At 49.5% G+C, this 18,208-nt stretch overlaps 1 protein-coding gene across 1 annotated transcript; it reads right to left on the minus strand.

The window, feature by feature from the left end:
* Positions 1-2,314: 2,314 nt before the first annotated feature.
* Positions 2,315-17,887, minus strand: Nol6 (nucleolar protein 6). Its single transcript, XM_090330116.1, has 25 exons — positions 17,679-17,887; positions 17,477-17,593; positions 11,483-11,662; positions 11,074-11,242; positions 10,764-10,898; positions 10,513-10,676; positions 10,300-10,420; positions 10,044-10,102; positions 9,851-9,952; positions 8,847-8,962; positions 8,512-8,689; positions 8,211-8,333; positions 7,851-7,999; positions 7,422-7,497; positions 7,069-7,209; positions 6,829-6,946; positions 6,592-6,746; positions 6,323-6,486; positions 5,845-5,997; positions 5,372-5,469; positions 4,567-4,691; positions 4,374-4,463; positions 3,709-3,903; positions 3,510-3,611; positions 2,315-3,323 (listed from the first exon to the last, which is right to left on the minus strand). Exons 1-25 carry the CDS (start codon positions 17,883-17,885, stop codon positions 3,174-3,176), a joined length of 3,387 nt encoding a protein of 1,128 aa, XP_090186242.1. The 5' UTR covers positions 17,886-17,887; the 3' UTR covers positions 2,315-3,173.
* Between the last annotated feature and the right edge of the window lie 321 nt (positions 17,888-18,208).

Here is an 18,208-nt window from a genome sequence, read left to right on the forward strand (position 1 = left end):
ATAAATCACAGCTGGGTTTGTAAGAGCTTGCAGCTGCCCCGGGAATAAGACAAGATGGTTTGAAACTAGCTAGAAATCTCTAGCCTTTCTCAGGGCCTGTAAGAGGCTGTGCAGAAGACATCAAGGGAGAGGCAGATGAAGAGGTAGGGACGACTGTGGATCATGATTTACAGGGCACCTAAAGCAAAGCCCAGGACACTGTGCTTTACATAAGCGAGTACATAGCACAGAGAGCGATGCAGACCCCAAATCACCCTACTAATCAATTCATTGCTTATGCTTGTTTCAACCTTGGGCTCAATTGTACTATGACAGCGTGGGGGAGAAAGAGAACCATGAAGACCAAGAGATTTCAAGACACTGGAGACCAGAGTTCCCACCTGTGGCTACCAAGTAAAGATGGAACACTACAACCCCTGCAGAGTGGGTATGGCTATGTATGGACCCCTTAACAGCATTACCCCATACATACTAGAAAATAAGTGCTACCGCTTTTTGCGGGGAGGGGGGCACTAGAGACCAGACCCAGGACTCTAATCCCTAATCCGTTTGGGCTAGGCAAGCAATATATCACTGGGCTATAGCCTCAACCTAGGTTTTTGTTGTTTTCTTTTGTGCTGGTCCTGGGGCCTAACTCAAGAGCCTTGAGTTCTGCTTGCAGCTCAAGTCTGGCCCTCTAGCTTTTAAGCCACGACTTCACTTGTAGTTTTTTTTACCAGTTAATTGGAGATGAGAGTTTTGTCTACCCTTACTGGTTCTCAATGAGATTCTCACATCTAAGCCTCCTGTTTAGCTAGGATTAGAAGCTTGAGCCACCACCTCAAGTCCCATTATTTTTGTTTTTGTGATGGTACTGGGGCTTGAACTCAGGCCTTGGATGCTGTCCCTTAGCGTTTTGCTCAAGGCAGATGCTCTACCATTTGAGCCACAGCTCCATTCCCAGCTTTTAGGTAGCTAATTGGAGGCTTCAGAGATCCTCAGATCTCAGCATCTGAGTAGCTAGGATTACAGATAAAGAGGAACTGGTGTCCAGCTCAGACTTATGTTTTTGTTATTCTGGGTCATGGGGCTTGAACTCTGAGCCTGGGCTCTATCCCTGAGCTCTTCAGCTCAAGGCTACTGCCCTACCCCCAAGCCACAGAACCACTTCCCATTTTCTGGTGATTAATTGGATAAGAGTCTCACGGTTAGTGCCAGGCTGGACCACAATCCTCGGATCTCAGCCTCCTGAGTAGCTTGAATTACAGGCGTGAGCCAATGCACCTGGCTTTCAGATTTATTTTTGAGATAGCATCTCACTATATGATCTAGCCTAGCCTTGAACTGGAAATGTTCCTGCTTGTGAAGCACAACCACACATAGGTCAAATATAGATCCCTATTTCTCAGGTTCTTCCACTGTCTTCATCCCACCTGCTCTAGAGTTCTCAAGTTTAATTCCCATTTCTTTGAGGCCTTCTGGTGGTAGCCCTGGCCTCTGCATGCCTGTCTATTCCTTCCATACCTAACACCCCATACTAGGTGCCATGAAGAGCACCGAGAAATCTGTTCCCTGCTCCATGGAGTTTATACCTAGGAGACCGGGTGAAAAAGTCAAGGGAAGACAAACCAGGAACATGGGCAGAATTAGGCAATTTAATTTTAAGTCAGAAATCAAGACAATAGACCGGTTTCACACTGCAGTGCCTGCTCAGTGAACTCAACAGGAATAATTGCCTTCACAGTTCACAAGAGGGAATGAACACCTCGGGCTGGGGCCAGGGCACGGCTGAGGAGGGGCACTATTTGAGCTGAGTCTAGAAAAACAGCTAGGATTAGGAGAGACAGAGGAGCAGGGAGTGGCTGCCAGAAAGGGGATGTGAACTACAGTGGAAGGGAGAATATCCCCTCCTCCCTGGGGCCCTGGGGAGCAGGACACAACTCCACTGCAGTGGGATGGTGCAGTCTTGAAATGAATGGACATAACGCTCAGAGCTGGTGGGACTCGGACACTGAGAGGCTGAGGCAGCACTCAGTGCTCTCCATTCTCTCTTCTAGACTGAAGACCACCAGACCCCTGAGCCCTTTATCACCCAGCCCTTTCTATCCTGTCCTTTTCCACCGACTCCACCCTGGGAGGCAGCAGTGCCAACACAGGAGAGAACTGTGCCCCTTCAGTGTGGTGTATTCATACATACACAGTCCCTTTTCCACTGCTGGGCTTTAACCCTCAGGAAGAACCACACTTCCTCTGGGTCCCAGCTAAAGGCCTAAAGCTATAGTAAAGGGTATGCTAAGATCAGGCGCATATCTTGCCAAGAAGTAGACACAGCCTCCACCCCAGGCACACATCTTTTATTTCCCAACTGCTTCTGGAAAAAGCTTCAAAGGGCAATAAGAAATAGAGTGACCCACCAGGCACAGTGGCTAACACCTGTAATCATCGCTACTCAGCAAGCCGAGATCTGAGGATCAAGGTTCAAAGCCAGCTCGGGCACAAAAAGACTGAGACTCTTATCTCCAATTAACTTCTAGAAAATGGGAAGTGGGGCTTGGCTCATGGGTAAGGAGGTAGCCTTGAGCTGAAGAGCTAAGGAACAATGCCCAGGCCCAGGTAGGGTGGTAGCCCAGGCCGAGTTCAAGCCTCATGACCCACAAAAAAAAAAAAAAGAAAAGAAAGAAATAGAGTGACCCTAGCTACTTAGAAGACTGAGATCTGGGAATCATAGTTTGAAGCCAGCCTGGGCAGGAAATTCTGTGAATCTCTTATCTCCAATTAACCACCAAACAACCAAAGTGGTGCTGTGACTCAACATGGTAGAGCCTTAAGCAAAAAAGCTCAGAGACAGTGCCCAGGCCCTGTATTTAAGCCCCATGATGGACAAAACAGAATGAAAAGATCTCAGGCCAGAACTGACAGGCTTGGTTTCCAATAGCTGGCTCCTACTCTTCTGTGAGTTGAGACAGTCAGATCTAGGAGTCTCCAAAATACACCATGGCCGGAGCCAATACACCTCAATCCCAGAGCGTGAAACAGAAAATTGGACCAAGGATCTCTTCGGGAGTAATTCAGTGTGTTAAGGTCATCAAATCCTCCATAGAGGCTCCATGTGCAATGAAGGTCACTTCCCCCAACATCTTGTTCCAGGGCTCCAAAGTCCTGTTGTCCATCTACTGCTTGCTCCAGGGCTGGGATCACACCGCCCATCTCTCACTTCGGGCATCCACAGAATGAACCAGGCCTTCACCCAACACAGCAAAATCCTCCAGGATTGCTTCTACGTTGGGCACTGTCATTAGCTCCCCACCTTGTGACATCGCCATGCGCCCCTTTGTGCTGGAAGCCTGAGAGAATCACAAGAAATATGGATTGAGGTGACACAAGGTACATCCTGAGACACTAGGAGGGAAGAATAGAGGTGGGGTAGGGGGTGGGAGTGGAATAATAATACTTGACTCAGAAGCAGGACTACGCAGACAGGGGACACATATACATGCTCAGGAAAACAAGGCTGTCACCAGCCAGCATACCTTGAAAGGCTGGGGCTGGAAGCTGGCAGGCCTCCAGAGGACCCCGATCACCTGTCCGCCATGCTGGTCATAGAAGAAAAGGGCCAGATCCCCAAAGGCCGCCTAGGAAAAGACAGAACAAAAACAGGTTTATAGGTGGGCTTCCTCCAGCTTTGCCTGGAAGTCCCTTTGCCAGATCAGCCAGTCTTTTGGGACCCACCCTGAGATGGGCCAGATAGAGCTGAGGTGGATCATAAGCCAGTACAGGCATCATGGATGAGGGACCTGGCTCATCGAGGAGGCCCCGGCAGAAGGAGGCAGCTGGACAGTCCACAGCCTGGCGGTGTCGGGGAATGTGCCGGGAAGACAGATGGATGAGAACATCATACATGTCCAAGGGTGGCCGGAATACTGTCTGAAGAAGGGAGGAGGGAGAGGTCAGCAGTTCTTCCTGTTACCCTCCCACATGATCACCTTGCTTCCCTTCTGCTCCTGTATCTGACCATCTATTGTAGGTCTGCAGGCCCCACTGTTGCCAGCTTGAGCCCTGTTTCCCCATCCCCCAACTCTACCACTCCCAGATACCACAGCAGCTTTTGACCTCTCCTCTGTACCATCTCACCAGACAAGAGAGCTAGGCAGGGGCTGGAAATGTGGCTTAGTGGTAGTGTACTTGTCTAGCATGCAAGAAGCCCTGGGTTCCATTCCTCAGTACTACATACACAGAAAGGGCTGGAAGTAATGCTATGGCTCAAGTGGTAGAATGCTAGCCTTGAGCACATGAAGCCCAGGGGCAGTGCCCAGGCCCCGAGTTCAAGCCCCAGGACTGGCAAAAAGAAAAAGAGGGCCTTCTCAAGGTCTGGAGAACTTTAGTGAGTGACTTACCCTGATGTCTCCAGGACCCTGGGGATCAGTCAGTTGTTTCTCTAGGATGGGTAAGGCCTTGGCTGCTACAACCACGAGCTGCTGAAGGATCTGAGTGATACAAAAATACCAGATTAGGCTGGGGCTGACAGTTTGGGGGGTTTAAGGGGGGAGGGTAGAAAAACTGAATTTGGGGACAGATATGGAGTTGAACCTGGGCTGAGGGTCCATCCTGTGTCCACACAGAGCCTCTGCGGTCCTGGGGAGTAATGATGACCATGACTGGTAGTCGGGTCCGAGCCGCCAGGAAGCTACTGCGTATCTCCACCTGCTCCTCCGCTAGAGACAAGAGTGGGTATGATCAGCCTAGTCACCCCCAGAACACCCCTTACGCCACTCTGGGTGCTCCCAGTGTGTGCCCGCTCCTGAGCATCACAGGGATTTCCAGTACCCCTCCCCCAACGGGCGAAAGGGATGAAATGGACGCCACAGTTGCCTGAACAGGGTGGGGTGTTAATCTCCTAGCCACAGCCCAGAAGCAGAATTTTCCACTGCCTGGCACCCCAGTCTAGTTTCCGGGCCCGCACAAGCCCAGGCCTGCTCCCAGACCCCTCCTGCCTCGGGGTCCCACACACCTGGGGAATTAGGAACCTAACACCCTGCTCTTTGCTGGAACTCGGAGCTCCTCAGATTACAACTAGAAATCACTATTCTCACGCCCAGGAAGTGTGGGCACCTGGTCTATGCTTCCTTGCTCCCCTATGACCTCTCACCTAGTGTCCAAAAGCCTGCCTCCACTCCTCTCTGCTCTCCACTGGAGTCCATTCTATCACTAACCACACAAGGCCAAACCTCACTACAGCCAGTCTAAACCTGGGCCTTTTCCACTTGACTTTCTCTATCCCCAAAGAGACGGTGAGGCTGCACTCTCTGGGATGGGGGAAACACAGAGAAAACCTAACATATGTCCCACTATGCCATGTGTAAAGGGGTGCTCTGGTGGGCCTACCACTACTTACCAGTGAGCTCATTGTTGAGGTTGACAATGAGAGGGTTGTTCTTCCAATCAAAGGTAGATACCAAGGAAAGGAACCGGAGGAAGCCAACCTGGGGGGAGCTAAGTAGAAGGAGCCAGAGTCTGAGGCCCAGCCATCACCCCCTCAGGCTTTTCCTCTCAACTTAGGGAGCCCTCAACCTGGGGGAAGCTGAGGAAACCAGTGAGGAGTGCACAGCCCAGCTACCATCCCCAAGCCACCACTTCCTTTACCGTCTAGGGAACTCAGATCCCTTTCCTTCCTAGGCTGGCTTTGAACTGTGATCCTGAGGTCCCAAGCCTTCTGAGTAGCTAGGATCACAGGTGTGAGCCACAGGTACCTGGACCCTCTATCATTTCTTTCACCACTCTCTCCAATTTGGACTATAGGTAAACATGAAGTATAAAAGTGAGGCCCAAAAAGAACTTCTTGGCTAGAGAAAAGGTGGGGAGGGTCACCTGGGAGGGGTGAAGGGCTCAGGATGCAGGAAGAGGGCAGCCACCACCAAATCCAAGCTCTCATCAGTGAATTCCTCTCCCAGGAGCTGTGCATGTACCCAGCGCTTTACCAGGCGGGCTACACTCGAGAAGGCTGGGTGCTGCTGCTGGAGCCTGAGGGAAGAAGAGGAGGCAATGAGACCCTGGGCTTCCAGAGCCGAGGGACAGCCCCATTGCTAGTATGTATTCACCAGCCCTGGCCTGCGTGTTCATGCATCACATACAATCTCATCCTCTAACAAATGCTCCAGGAGGTCAATGCCAATGTTCTCCCTTCCTACAGATGAGAAAACCTGCCCAAAGAAACACAGCAGGTGGCAAGGATGGGCTTCTAGACTTTAGACCCCTGTGAAACCATCTGGCCTCCCACACAGATGGGTAGCCAGGAGAGAATGGGAGCCAGAAGGCTTACAGACAGGAAGTCTGCAGGGGGCCTTACCCATGCAGGGCACTGGTGAGCAGGGGCAAGAGCCTGGTGTCTCTCTCAAGGCGGAGAGAAGCGGGAGTGTCCCTCAGTGAAATCATCCCCTCAGGGCTCCGGACCTCCTTCAGGATCTGAGGCTCCCGATGATAAGCCACGCGAATCCGGAACACAAACCCATCCTGTTGGAAGAGGAGATGGGACAGGAAGCGCCTATCCGCCTGGGGGCCTGGGGCTATCGCCTTGTACACCTGACATGCCGGGTGATTTCCTTAACCATCCCTGACCTTGAGGACATCAGTGTGTGTGGCAGTAGCCCGGCACTGCAGGTTATGCTGCTGCGTCAACAGTTCTGCCAGGCGAAGCTGGAAGGCAGCTCGGACCCGCCGCACGGCTTCAGCATCCTGTGGCCACTGACCACTGCCCTCCAGGTGACAAACCACTAAGGGAGAAGGATGAGAGGTTTCATCTTGTAATCTGCAGGGACAACTGATGGTCCCTCTCCCTGTCAAGAGCCCTCTTACCAGTCATGGGCTCCACATAGGCTGGGCAGGGCTTATCAGGTCGGGGCAACAGTGAGGCCCGCTCCCGGAGAAGCTCATAGAAGGAGAAGGCGGGACGGACTGGGGCTGGTGGAAATACCTGCCATTGAAGAAGTGGGGTTGAGGAAGGTGCCTGGGGCTGGGAGGGATGCCCAGGCAGAAGGAGTAGAGGTGGAAGGTTGCTGAGCAAAATGGGTTCTCTGCCCTATTAGGGCACCTTACCTCTGTATAGCGCAGGACTGGATGAGCTCCCTGAACCGCAGACACAGTCAGTGGGAGACCCTCCAGCCCCCACAGCAAGCGGCTGAGCTCATCATAGCAGCGTACCACCACCATTAGAGCCTCTTCTCCTGTGCTGGAGGTCTAAGGAAAGAAAAGATGATCAGGAGTCTCAATGCTATACATCAACCCCAGAAACCACCAAGGATTCTGCCACAGCTCAACCTGCAGCAGAGCTAGACCACCACCTGCTGGACATCCCAGGAAATGCAGCTCGACTAGAGGAAAGGGCTCTCCCACATCTGAAGCCAGATTATTTATTCTAGCATCACTAGCTTTGGCCCTGAGGCCCTTACCTCTTTCGGATCTCGAATCAATGCATCCAGGAAGCCACCCACATAGTGGATACAGGTATCTGGAATGTTAGCATGGCTGAAGGGGGGACACAGACACAGTGCATTAAGGAAGCTAGCCTCAGCATGAGGTGAGCTACTCATTCCAATCTCCTGGATTAGACCCTCATAAAAAGACCATGATGGGGCCGGGAGTTTGACCTAGTGGTAGAGTGCTTGCTTAGCATGCATGAAAACCCGGGTTTGATTCCTCAGTACCACATACATAGAAAAAAGCCAGAAGTGGTGCTGAGGCTCAAATGATAGAATTCTAGCCTTGAGAAAATCCAAGGACAGTGCTTAGGTCCTGAGCTCAAGCCCAGGACTGGCAAAAAAAAAAAAAAAAAAAAAGGAAGACCATGGAGACCTCCAGGCATGAACGCTAATACTCACAGTGCCAGGAGGTGGGTAACCACCTGGTGAGGAATAAGGCGCTTCTGAGAAAGAGAGGCTGCCTCCCAGACCACCGCTTCCCTAATGGCTCCATCTTGGAAACGCCGAAGTTCTGAACGAGATCCCCAGAACTGGCGGAAATCAGCAGCCTGAGGACAGGTAAGGGGTGGTTGGAGGAATTGAGAACAAAGGACAAGGCTGGGGATGTAACAAGACCTTAAATTCAAACCCAGCACCATCACCTCTCACCCCACCCCACCCCCATTTTTTAGGACAGTCTCAGAACCTTTTGTGACATGCTCAAGCTAACATGAAGACAGTTGGCCCAAAGCCTCCCAATGTCCATGCTGGGTACCTCACCTCAGCCTGGTCAGCCTCTGGGCCAAGCTCCAGGACACTGGTGAGGGCCTCGGGCCGGAGGAGTAATCCCAGGGTCAGAGTCCCAGCGTCTTTGTGCTTCGGTGGATCTTGGTTGATATCCCACTGAAGAAAATAAAAAGGCTGAGCTCAACCCAAGATTCTCTCTAGACTGGTGTGAAAATAAAATCTACAACTAGTTGAAAAAAAAATAGGCTGTAAAGAAAGGATGCCATTTGTATTCTTTGGAATTTGGAATCCAACCCAACTCAGCTCCACCACTCCCCAAACTACACTAGCTCACCTCTGGAACAGGGAGCCGAGAATGAGCCAGCAAGTGTAGCCGAGAGCCCAGACCCTGCTCCAGGAGAGTGGTTAATGGGCTCAATGCAGCTGAAACATAGTCCCCACCATTGTCTTGGAGCTCTGGCCAGAGCTTTAGCTGGTGACATGCTGCCTGTAAACGACTCAGTGGACGAAGACTAGAGGGGTAGAGAAAGAGAAAGAAGGGTATTAAGTGTCTGCAGGCCCCTCTTACCACTACCCCAAGGAAGACCTGAACACCTGCCTAAGGAAATTTGGCCTCATTATCTCAGGGAGACAGGACCCACCAACATACCCTGTCATCCCTAAACTCACTGCAGGATGTGGTCAAATGCCCGGATCATGGGTTTAGGAGTCATCAACAGAAGCTGGAATCCATCATCTGCTTTGCTGTCCAGCAATGCCATAGACAGCCGTGCCTCATGCTGCACCTAAGGCCACAAAGTAAGAGAAACCACCGCTGGATACCTGGCTAACCCAAAGACTCACCTACAACACGCCTCATCATCTTTTTTATTTATTTATTGTGTGTGTGTGTGCGTGTGTGTGTGTGTGTGCGTGTGTGTGTGTGTGTGTGTGTGTGTGTGTGTGTGTGTGTGTGTGTGCTAGTCCCAGTGCTTGAACTCAGGGCCTAAGTGCTGCCCCTGAGGTTCTTTTGCCCAAGGCTAGTATTCTATCACTTGAACCACAGTGGCATTTCAGCTTTTTTGACAATTTTTTTCTTTTTTTGGGGGGGGGGGCAGTCCTGTGGCTTAAACTCAGGGCCTGGGCACTGTCCTTGGACTTTCTCTACCATTTGAGCCTCAACACCACTTCTGGCTTTTTTCTATGTATGTGGTACCAAGGAATTGAACCCGGGACTTCATGCATGCTAGGCAAGAACTCTACTACTAGGCCAAACTCACGGCCCCTTTTTTTGACAATTTATTGGAAGGGTCTTACTGAATTCCTGCCCAGGCTAACTCTGAAGCTCAGTCCTCAGACCTCAGCCTCCTGAGTAGCTAGGATTGAAGGCATGAGCCACCACTGCCAGTCCTGGGGCTTGAACTCAGGGCCTGAGCACTGTTCTTGGGCTTTCGCAAGAATAGAGGTCTACCACTTGACCCACAGCACCATTTCCAGCATTTTCTATGTATGTGGTACTGAGGAATCGAAACCGGGTCTTTGGGCATGCTAGGAAAGCACTCTACCTCTAGGCCAAACTCCTGGCCCAACTTCACTTCTTTGGAGAGCACTTTCTGGGGTTTGGTAAAGAAGGCAGGCATGAGACTGGGACATCTGGGGTACACAGGAATAGGCTCCACTGGGCCTCTTGGTACCTGGTGGTAGGTGGAGGCAGTGACGTCTGCACAAAGGTTGAGACGGCCTGACGGATCCAGGAAGACAACTGGGAAGGCCTGATTGAAGTCAGCCAGAGCTGGCTGGGGGTAGGAGATGAGTAGAGAAAAGACAGTCAAAGGCTGGGCCTTATCTTCAGGCCTTTTGGCACAGAAATGCCCTTCTCCAACTTACCAAGGACGGATCTGAGCTGAAACATAAACTGATCCCGTTGACTGTCAGATCTGTGCTAGCTGGAGTGAACCAGAGAAGGTGGGTGAGTCAGAGGTGTCTCTCCCCAGAGATCCTGCTCTAAAGACACCCTCCCTCAGCCTAGGTGCCTCCAGGATTCCATCTGCTCAGTCTGATGGCAAGGGACTCAGGAATCCCTGACAGAATGAGAGGATTCCTGGGATAAGAAAAACTCTCGGCCTTGCCCAGTCTGTCTCACCCAGAAATTGCAAGACGCTCCTCAGGACCTGGTAGCCGCTCATGGTGGTATGGATCTTGCGTGTGGACACGAGGAATGCAACCAGCATGGAGATGATGAACCCATTAAACCCACCTAGGCCCTGAAAGAGAGACAGACAGATGAGAGAGACCCGAGCTCAGAGCCGATCTATAACACAAGGAGGCAGGAAGGCTTAGGTCACCCCCAACTCACCTTGTCCAGCTCCCGCTGACGCAGCCAGACTTTCAGAAGTGCCACACCATCCTTCAGCCCCAGGGCAGAGCCTAGCACAGTTGACAACAGCTGTGCATGAGACTCGAGAGCTGTATCCTGCAGGATCCACGTGTTGTAGTGGGGAGTAGGAGGCTCCACGTGACCTGTGGGAAGAACAGAGGAGACATGAGAAGAGAAATCTCCGCCACATCCCATCCCTCCAGCACACCAGGACACCAGTGCCTGCTCACCACCCTCTGGAGGACACTGTCCTTGGTACCAGGCAGAGCGCACATTGTTCTTATTCGGCAACAGGCGACATGGACGGAAGAAGTTCAGAGGAGGGCACACGTAGAGACGTACTGTGACTAGCCGTTCATCCTTGCCTGGGTAGAGACATACAGTGCCTAGACCCTGTGGCTAACTGAAGGAGTACCCCATACTACCATACTACCCCTCTCATATTTGAGAGCCCTATGTTTTCCCACCTCAGGATTTATTGTACCTCCCTTCCCACATTCGTCACCCCCACTGGTCCCTTAGGCTAGGCATGAATCTCACCACGTGGCCGCAGCAGAAGCAAGGGTTTCAGGTGGCAGCCATTGACATAGGAGAAGCGAACACTGCCAAAGAGGGGGTCTTGGGCCAGGTGGTAAGCCAAGTGGGCTAGATAAAGGGCACGCTTGCGAAAGTAGCGCTGGTTCAGTCCATCCTTGTCCTGCAAGATTTCCTGGAGGAGGTGAAGAAAGGGAATACAGTACGAGGACCATGAATGCTTGTGGAGGTTGAGGCTAAAAGGAAACAGAGTGAGCATCCTGGAGCTTCTTCTGACTATGGAGTGTCTTAATTTAGCAACATCTCGCTCAGTTCTCACACAGGAACACAAAGTTCCAAGGGAACAACTGACCCAGGGACACATTTATGCTGCTCTTATCATGGACTCCTCAATCCCCCAAACCTTTAACCTTACCCTGGGCATGGTCAGTGCCATATCCACATTGATGTCTGGTCGGATACAGGTGCCCAGAAGGTAGCTACCCACAACAGTGACTTGGGTTGGAGGCAGGAAGCAGAAAGTACCCTTCACATTATAAGGCACTTGGTGGAGGGGGACCCGAACCTCAGCTGGAAGCCATGACTGGTCCGTAAGCTGTAGGAAGAGAGAGGAACACATATTCACTCCACTGCCTTCCTCATATTGGCTTCCTGATGTCTAACAGATGTCTTAACATCCTAAGACGTTTGAAACTGAAGTGCTAATCTTCCCATCTTTTTCACATGAAGGCAATATCATATAAGTACTCAAGACAAAAAAGCATTTAAACCATCTGATTTAACTCAACTTGGTAAATCCAGCCCTAGAAGCAGTGGCAGAAAGATTATCAGTTCCAGGCTAGCCTGGGCTATACAGAAAGCCCCTGTCTCAACAAATAAGCCACAATGGAAGAACTAGTTAAATTGCTCAGGTATCCTGAACTGTGCATGCTCCCTTGGGCTGGATTTTCATACAGCTTATACTTTTATGAGGTGGCTGAGCTAAAGGAAGCCTGATCACCATACTGATGGGAAGCTGGAAGACAGCCCTGAATTCTTGCAGTCTTATGATGCTGCCACCATTGATTTATTTCCTGGCAAGCCTAAGTGTGTTGGTAGTTTCTCTGACAAACTTCCTGTGGCTCATTTTGCTGTTCAGGATGACTGCATTGCTGTGGCTGTCATCAAAAGACTGGAGAAGAAAGCTGCCAAAGTCACCAGTTTTGCCTAGACAGGTGAGTGAGTGTTGTCCCTAATACATACTCCACTTGCAGTGGAAGAATCACCTCAGAATCTCTCTAGGTGGCTCACCTGTAATCCAAGCCACTCAGAAGGCTAAGATCTGAAGAACCCAGTTTGAAGCCACCCAGGACAGGAAAATCTGTGAGACTCTCATCTCCAATTAACCACCGAAAGTTGGAAGTAAGTGGAGTTGTGGCCCACACAGAAGAGCACCAGCCTTGAGTGAAAGCCCGAGGCTCTGAGTTCAAGCCCCAGTTCAAGATTGGTTAAAGAAAACTAGCTCAGGCCTGTAATCCTAGCTACTCAGGAGGCTGAGATCAGAGGATCATGGTTCAAAGTCAGCTGGGGCACTAAAGAACCTGAGACTCTTATCTCCAACTAATCACTAGAAAACTGAAAGTGGGGCTGTGGCTCCAGGGATAGGGCAGTAGCCTTGAGTTGAAGAGCTCAGGGACAGCGCCCAGGCCCAGAGTTCAAGCCCCATAACCCACCAAAAAAAAAAAAAAAGATTGGTTAAAGGAGCCAGGAGCATAGCCTAATGGTAATGTGCTCACCTAACATGCACAAAGCCCTGGGTTTGATTCCCCAGAACACATACACAGAAAAAGCCAGAAGTGGCACTGTGGTTCAAGTAGCAGAGGGCTAGCCTTGAGCAAAAGTATCCAAGGATAGGCCCAGGCCCTGAGTTCAAGCCCAAGGCTGGCAATAAATAAATAAATGAATGAATGAATGAATGAATGAATGAATGAATGATTGGTCAAAGCTAGACACCACCTCCTAGTTATTCACGAGGTTGAGACCAGAGGCTTGAAATACAAAGCCGGACCAGACAGAAAAGTCAGAAAGACTCCATCATGGGGCTGGGAGTTTGGCCTAGTGGTTAAAGTGCTTGCCTAGCATGCACAAAGACCCGGGTTCGATTCCTTGGTACCGCATATATACAAAAAAAGCCGGAAGTGGTGCTGAGGCTCAAGTGGTAGAGCTCTAGCCTTGAGAAAGTCCGAGAACAGTGCTCAGGCCCTGAGTTCAAGACCAGGACTGGCAAAAAAAAAAAAACAAACAAAAAAAAGACTCCATCATTCCACCTCCAGCTAACCAGCAAAATGTCATACAAGAGGAATGGTTAAGTGGCCAGCTGTGAGCAAATACAGTAAGAGCAAACCAAGCCCTGAGTTCATCTAGTAACACATGTGTGCACAAGTGCACACACCCATGCATACCTACACACACACAACTGAATAATAACAATATACTATGAAACTCTCACAAGAGATTTTTTTTTTTGCGGGGAGGGGGAGCCGTGGGGTTTGAACACTGGCTCAAGGCTACTGCCCTACCCCAGGGCCTGGGTACTGTTCCTGAGCACTTCAGCTTAAGGCTACCATCCTACCCTCAAGCCACAGCACCACTTCTCATTTTCTAGAGATTAGCTAGAGATAAGTGCCTGGGCTGTCTTTGAACCGAGATTCTCAGATCTCAGCCTCCTGAGTAGCTAGGATTACAGGCATGAGCGACAGCACTGGCGCCTGGGAGAAGAATGTTTTGTGACTTTTTTTTTTTCCCTCTGTTTTTGTGGTACTGAGGAATAGAACCCAGGGCCTCATACATATTAGGCAAGTATTCTACCACTAAACCATATTCCTAGCCCAAACTACTGAAATGCCTCTTTTTAATTTTTTTTGGGGGGGGATGGGTCATGGGCCTTGAAATCGGCCTGGGCACTGTCCCTGAGCTCTTCAGCTGTAGGCTGCTGCCCTACCCCTGGAGCCACAGCACAGCTTTCCATTTTTAGAGGCTAATTGGAGATAAGTTTTCTGTTCTTTAATGCCCTGGCTGCCTTTGAACCATGATTCTCAGATCTCACCCTCCTGAGTAGCAAGGATTGGGCATGAGCTACCATGCCCAGCTAATTATTTATTTATTTAGTCTGTCACAGGGCTTGAACTCAGGACCTGAGTGCTGTCCCTGAGCTCTTTTGCTCAAGGCAAGCATTCTACCACTTGAGCCACAGCACCACCTCCAGCTTTTTCTGTCTATGTGGTATTGAGGAATCAAACTCAGGATTTCATGCATGCTAGTCAAGCATTCTACCACTAAGCCACATTCCCAGCCCCCTTTGTGAACCATTCTTTAATTTGTATCTTTTATATGGTAGTTTTAAATAATCAGATTTTTTTGTTTTTACTTTGAAAAGATGAGGCTATGTTGTATAAGCTAGCACTAAACTGGACACAAGCTATCTTCCTGATTCAGTCTCCTGAGTAGCTGAGACTACAGGAATATGTGAACATACTAAGCTTTACGTTATTAGATTTTAAAGTCAGCACTTTTCTTTTTTGCCAGTCATGCAGCTTAAACTCAGGACCTGAGCACTGTCCTTGGGCTTCCTCAAGGCCAAGCAATTGAACCCGGGTCTTCGTGCATGCTAGGCAAGCACCCTATCACTAGGCCATGCTCCAGCCAAGTCAGCACTTTTTTAAGCCACCAGTATCCAGCCTCTAAGTGCTGGGATTACAGGTTGTAGGCCACGAAGTATTGAGATCAGTACTTTTTCATTGAAACAACAGAACTAAAAATCTGTCATAGACCAGAGGGGAGGGGAATGACTTTCCAACACCAAGGAGCAGCTCACAGCCAGACACCCCCCCCCCCAAGCGTAAGTAGTCCAGCAGGTTCCCCCAAACCCACTGGGAAAGCAGAGCCCTGAGTTCAAGTCCCAGGACTGGTCAAAAAAAAATTGAGGGCTGGGAGTTTTGCATAGTGATAGAGTGCTTGCCTAGCATGCACAAAGACCGGGGTTGGATTTCTCAGTACCACAGCATAAAAAAAGCTGGAAGTGGTGCTTTGGATTAAGTGGTAGAGCTCTAGCCTTGACGAAGTCCAAGCTCAGGCCCTGAGTTTAAGACCCCGGACTGGGAGGAGGAGGAGGGGTGGGGGAGGAAAAGGAAGGAGGAGGAAAAGAGGAAGAAATCAGAAGTAAACTACTTTCCTTTTTCTTTTTGTGCTAGTCCTGGGGCTTGAACTCTCTCCCCGAGTTTCTTCTCTCAAGGCTAGCACTCCACCACTTGAGCCCCAGAACTCTTCCAGCTTTTTCTGTTTATGAGGTACTGAGGAATCCAACCCAAGAGTTCATGCATTCTAGTCAGCACTCTACCACTAAGTCATTTTCCCAGCTACACTACATCTCCCTCTATTCAAATGTTAAGATAGTACTAATTTTCAATGTACAATAAATATCTAACTAGTCCCTTGATTTCTGCTTTGTCCCTTTCATTCTACTTTCAACACACCACCCAAGTAAAACATTTTAAACTATATAAGTGAACTTACATAGCCCAGGCACTCAAGTCTGTTAGACTCTTTTGTTTTTGGGGTTTTTTTTCGGTGGGTCATGGTGCTTGAACTCAGCCTGGGTGCTATCCCTGAGCTCTTCAGCTCAAGGCTACTGCCCTACTCTTGAGCCAAGCCCCACTTCCCGTTTTCTAGAGGTTAACTGGAAATATGAGTCTCAGGTCTTTTTGTGCCCGGGCTGGCTTTGAACCTTGATCCTCAGATCTCAACCACCTGAGTAGCTAGGATTACAAGCATGAGCCACCACGCCCAGCTTAAACAACTTTTTCTTTCTTTTTTTTGGCCAAATCCTGGACTTGGGCTCAGGGCCTAAGCACTGTCCTTGGGTTTTTCTCAAGACTTGAGCTACAGCACCACTTCTGGCTTTTTTCTATGTACATGGTACTGAGGAAATGAACCCTGGTCTAGCACTCTACCACTAGGCCAAACTCCTGGCCCCTCTGTGAGACTCATCTCCAATTAAGTACTAGAAAATCAGAAGTGGTCTGTGGCTCAACAAGTAGGGCGGTAGCCTTGAGCTGAAGAACCCAGGAACAATGCCCAGGCCCAGAGTTCAAGTCCCACAACCAACCAATATAAACTTTTTTATTTTTTTTTTTTTTTTGGTCGTTCATAGGCCTTGAACTCTGGGCCTGGGCACTGTCCCTAAGCTCTTCAGCTCAACACTACCACCCTACCCCTGGGCCTGGGCGTTGCCCCTGAGCTCTTCAGCTCAAGGCTACCACTCTATCCCTTGAGCCACAGCACCACTTTCCACACACTTTAGTGCCCAGGCTGGCTTTGAATCATTATCTTCAGATCTCAGCCTCCAGAGTGTGGGCCACTGCACCGGCTTTGGGCACTGTCTTTGAATTTTTTCTACCACTTGAGCCACTTCTGGCTTTTTCCATGTATGTAGTACCAAGGAATTGAACCCAGGGCTTCATGCATGCTAGGTAAGCACTCTAACTCCAGGCCACACTCCTGGCCCAAAAGGTACAGTCTTTCACTGCTGTGCAAAACAAAACATCCAGCACTGGCTTTCCACCACCTACAGCAACAGCAAGAGTCCTTTCCTTCTTTTGTTACTGCTGGTGTCATACTCAAAAAGTTGCACATGCTAAGCCAAGTGTCCACCACAAACCACTTCCAGCCCTAAGTTCTTACCTTGCTATATAAGGCCCAATATAACACTTTTTCCTATTACCTTTTTGATTTCCCTTCTATCATGACCAAATTTATTCCAAGGACAATACCATTTTTTCAAGAGAAATTCCCATTTTCTAGACAAAGTACTCATTGCTTTCCTTTCCTGGAAAGTTCTTCCTCCTTTAGATAATATATGGCTGACAGACTAGTTTCAAATCTTTACACAAATGTCACTTCAGTAGGGCTTACTTTGGCCATTCTATCAAAACTTCAAGCCATAGCTGAGAATGTGGCTTAGTGATAGAGTGATTCCTTAGCACCCATGAAACCCTGGGTTCAAGTCCTCAGTATCACATAAATGGAAAAGGCCACAAGTGGCATTCATTTTAAACTCCTAATACTCAAAAAATCCCCTTGCATTATCCTGGTTTTCCTTTTTCCATAATAGCTGCTGTCTTCTAAAACTATCCCACAGCTTATCTGTTGTTCATAACTCAACATTAGTGCATAGGTTATTTCATTTACTAAAGTATCCCCTGAACACTAAATGTTAAGTGGTGAATACATGAATAACCAATCATAGCTGCTGCTTATAGTGAGAATGAGCTTTTTAACACCCAGCCCAACAAGAGAATAGCAAAACTCCTGACTGATAAATCCCAGGCCTCTCAAGGCCTTGTTTATCAGTTGCCCAAGCCACCCGTTTTACCTCTGTTTCAGGGATTGAGGGCACTTTCTTGATCTGCTGGTTGACTGCCTTTAGGAAGGCATCAATCCGGTCCTTCTTCTTCTCTGATAGTCTTACTTCTTTGATTAGCTCCTCTACCTATAAGAGAGGTGAAGGAAGAATCTATTAGCCTTACAGTCCCAATCAAGTCCCACTAACCTAAGCTCTAGCCATCCAACAATACCTGTAAGCGAAGCAAACTGGAATGGAACAGGATCTCGGTCTCCCGAAGGCGATTCAGCTCCTCATTGGTAGGTTCCTTGTATAGTTCTGCCCGGCTGAGCTTTGGTGGCTGCAGGAGGAGGCTCTCTGTTGGAGATCCAGCTCTTGCACGCTTTCTTAAGGATGCCTTCTTCTTCTCTTTTCCTATGCCTTCCAAGGTTGTTTCCATCACCTGTCACCAGAGAAGAAGGCAACGTGAGATCATAGTTATTTGGCATTTGCTGCCTAAAGTGCCCCTGTGACACAGGTTTTAGATAAAGGCTTCATATGCGCTCCCCTCCTTTGAATGAGAATAACATTCGTTGTAAAACCCAGAACCCTGCACTGAAGTAACCTGACAGCGCAACAAGGAGCTCCACTTGGAGATGGTATACCGTTGGAAGTTTCCTGGACACTTCGCTAAGCAATACACGAGGCCCTTATGCTTTCAGGTACCACGAATCGGTGCCACGGGGCTCCTCCACGGTGGACCACCCTCCTGTGCCTCACCGG

The sequence above is a fragment of the Megascapheus bottae genome, chromosome 3 (assembly GCF_031878675.1).
Source record: "Megascapheus bottae isolate mThoBot1 chromosome 3, mThoBot2.hap1, whole genome shotgun sequence".
NCBI classification, from domain to species: domain Eukaryota; kingdom Metazoa; phylum Chordata; class Mammalia; order Rodentia; family Geomyidae; genus Megascapheus; species Megascapheus bottae.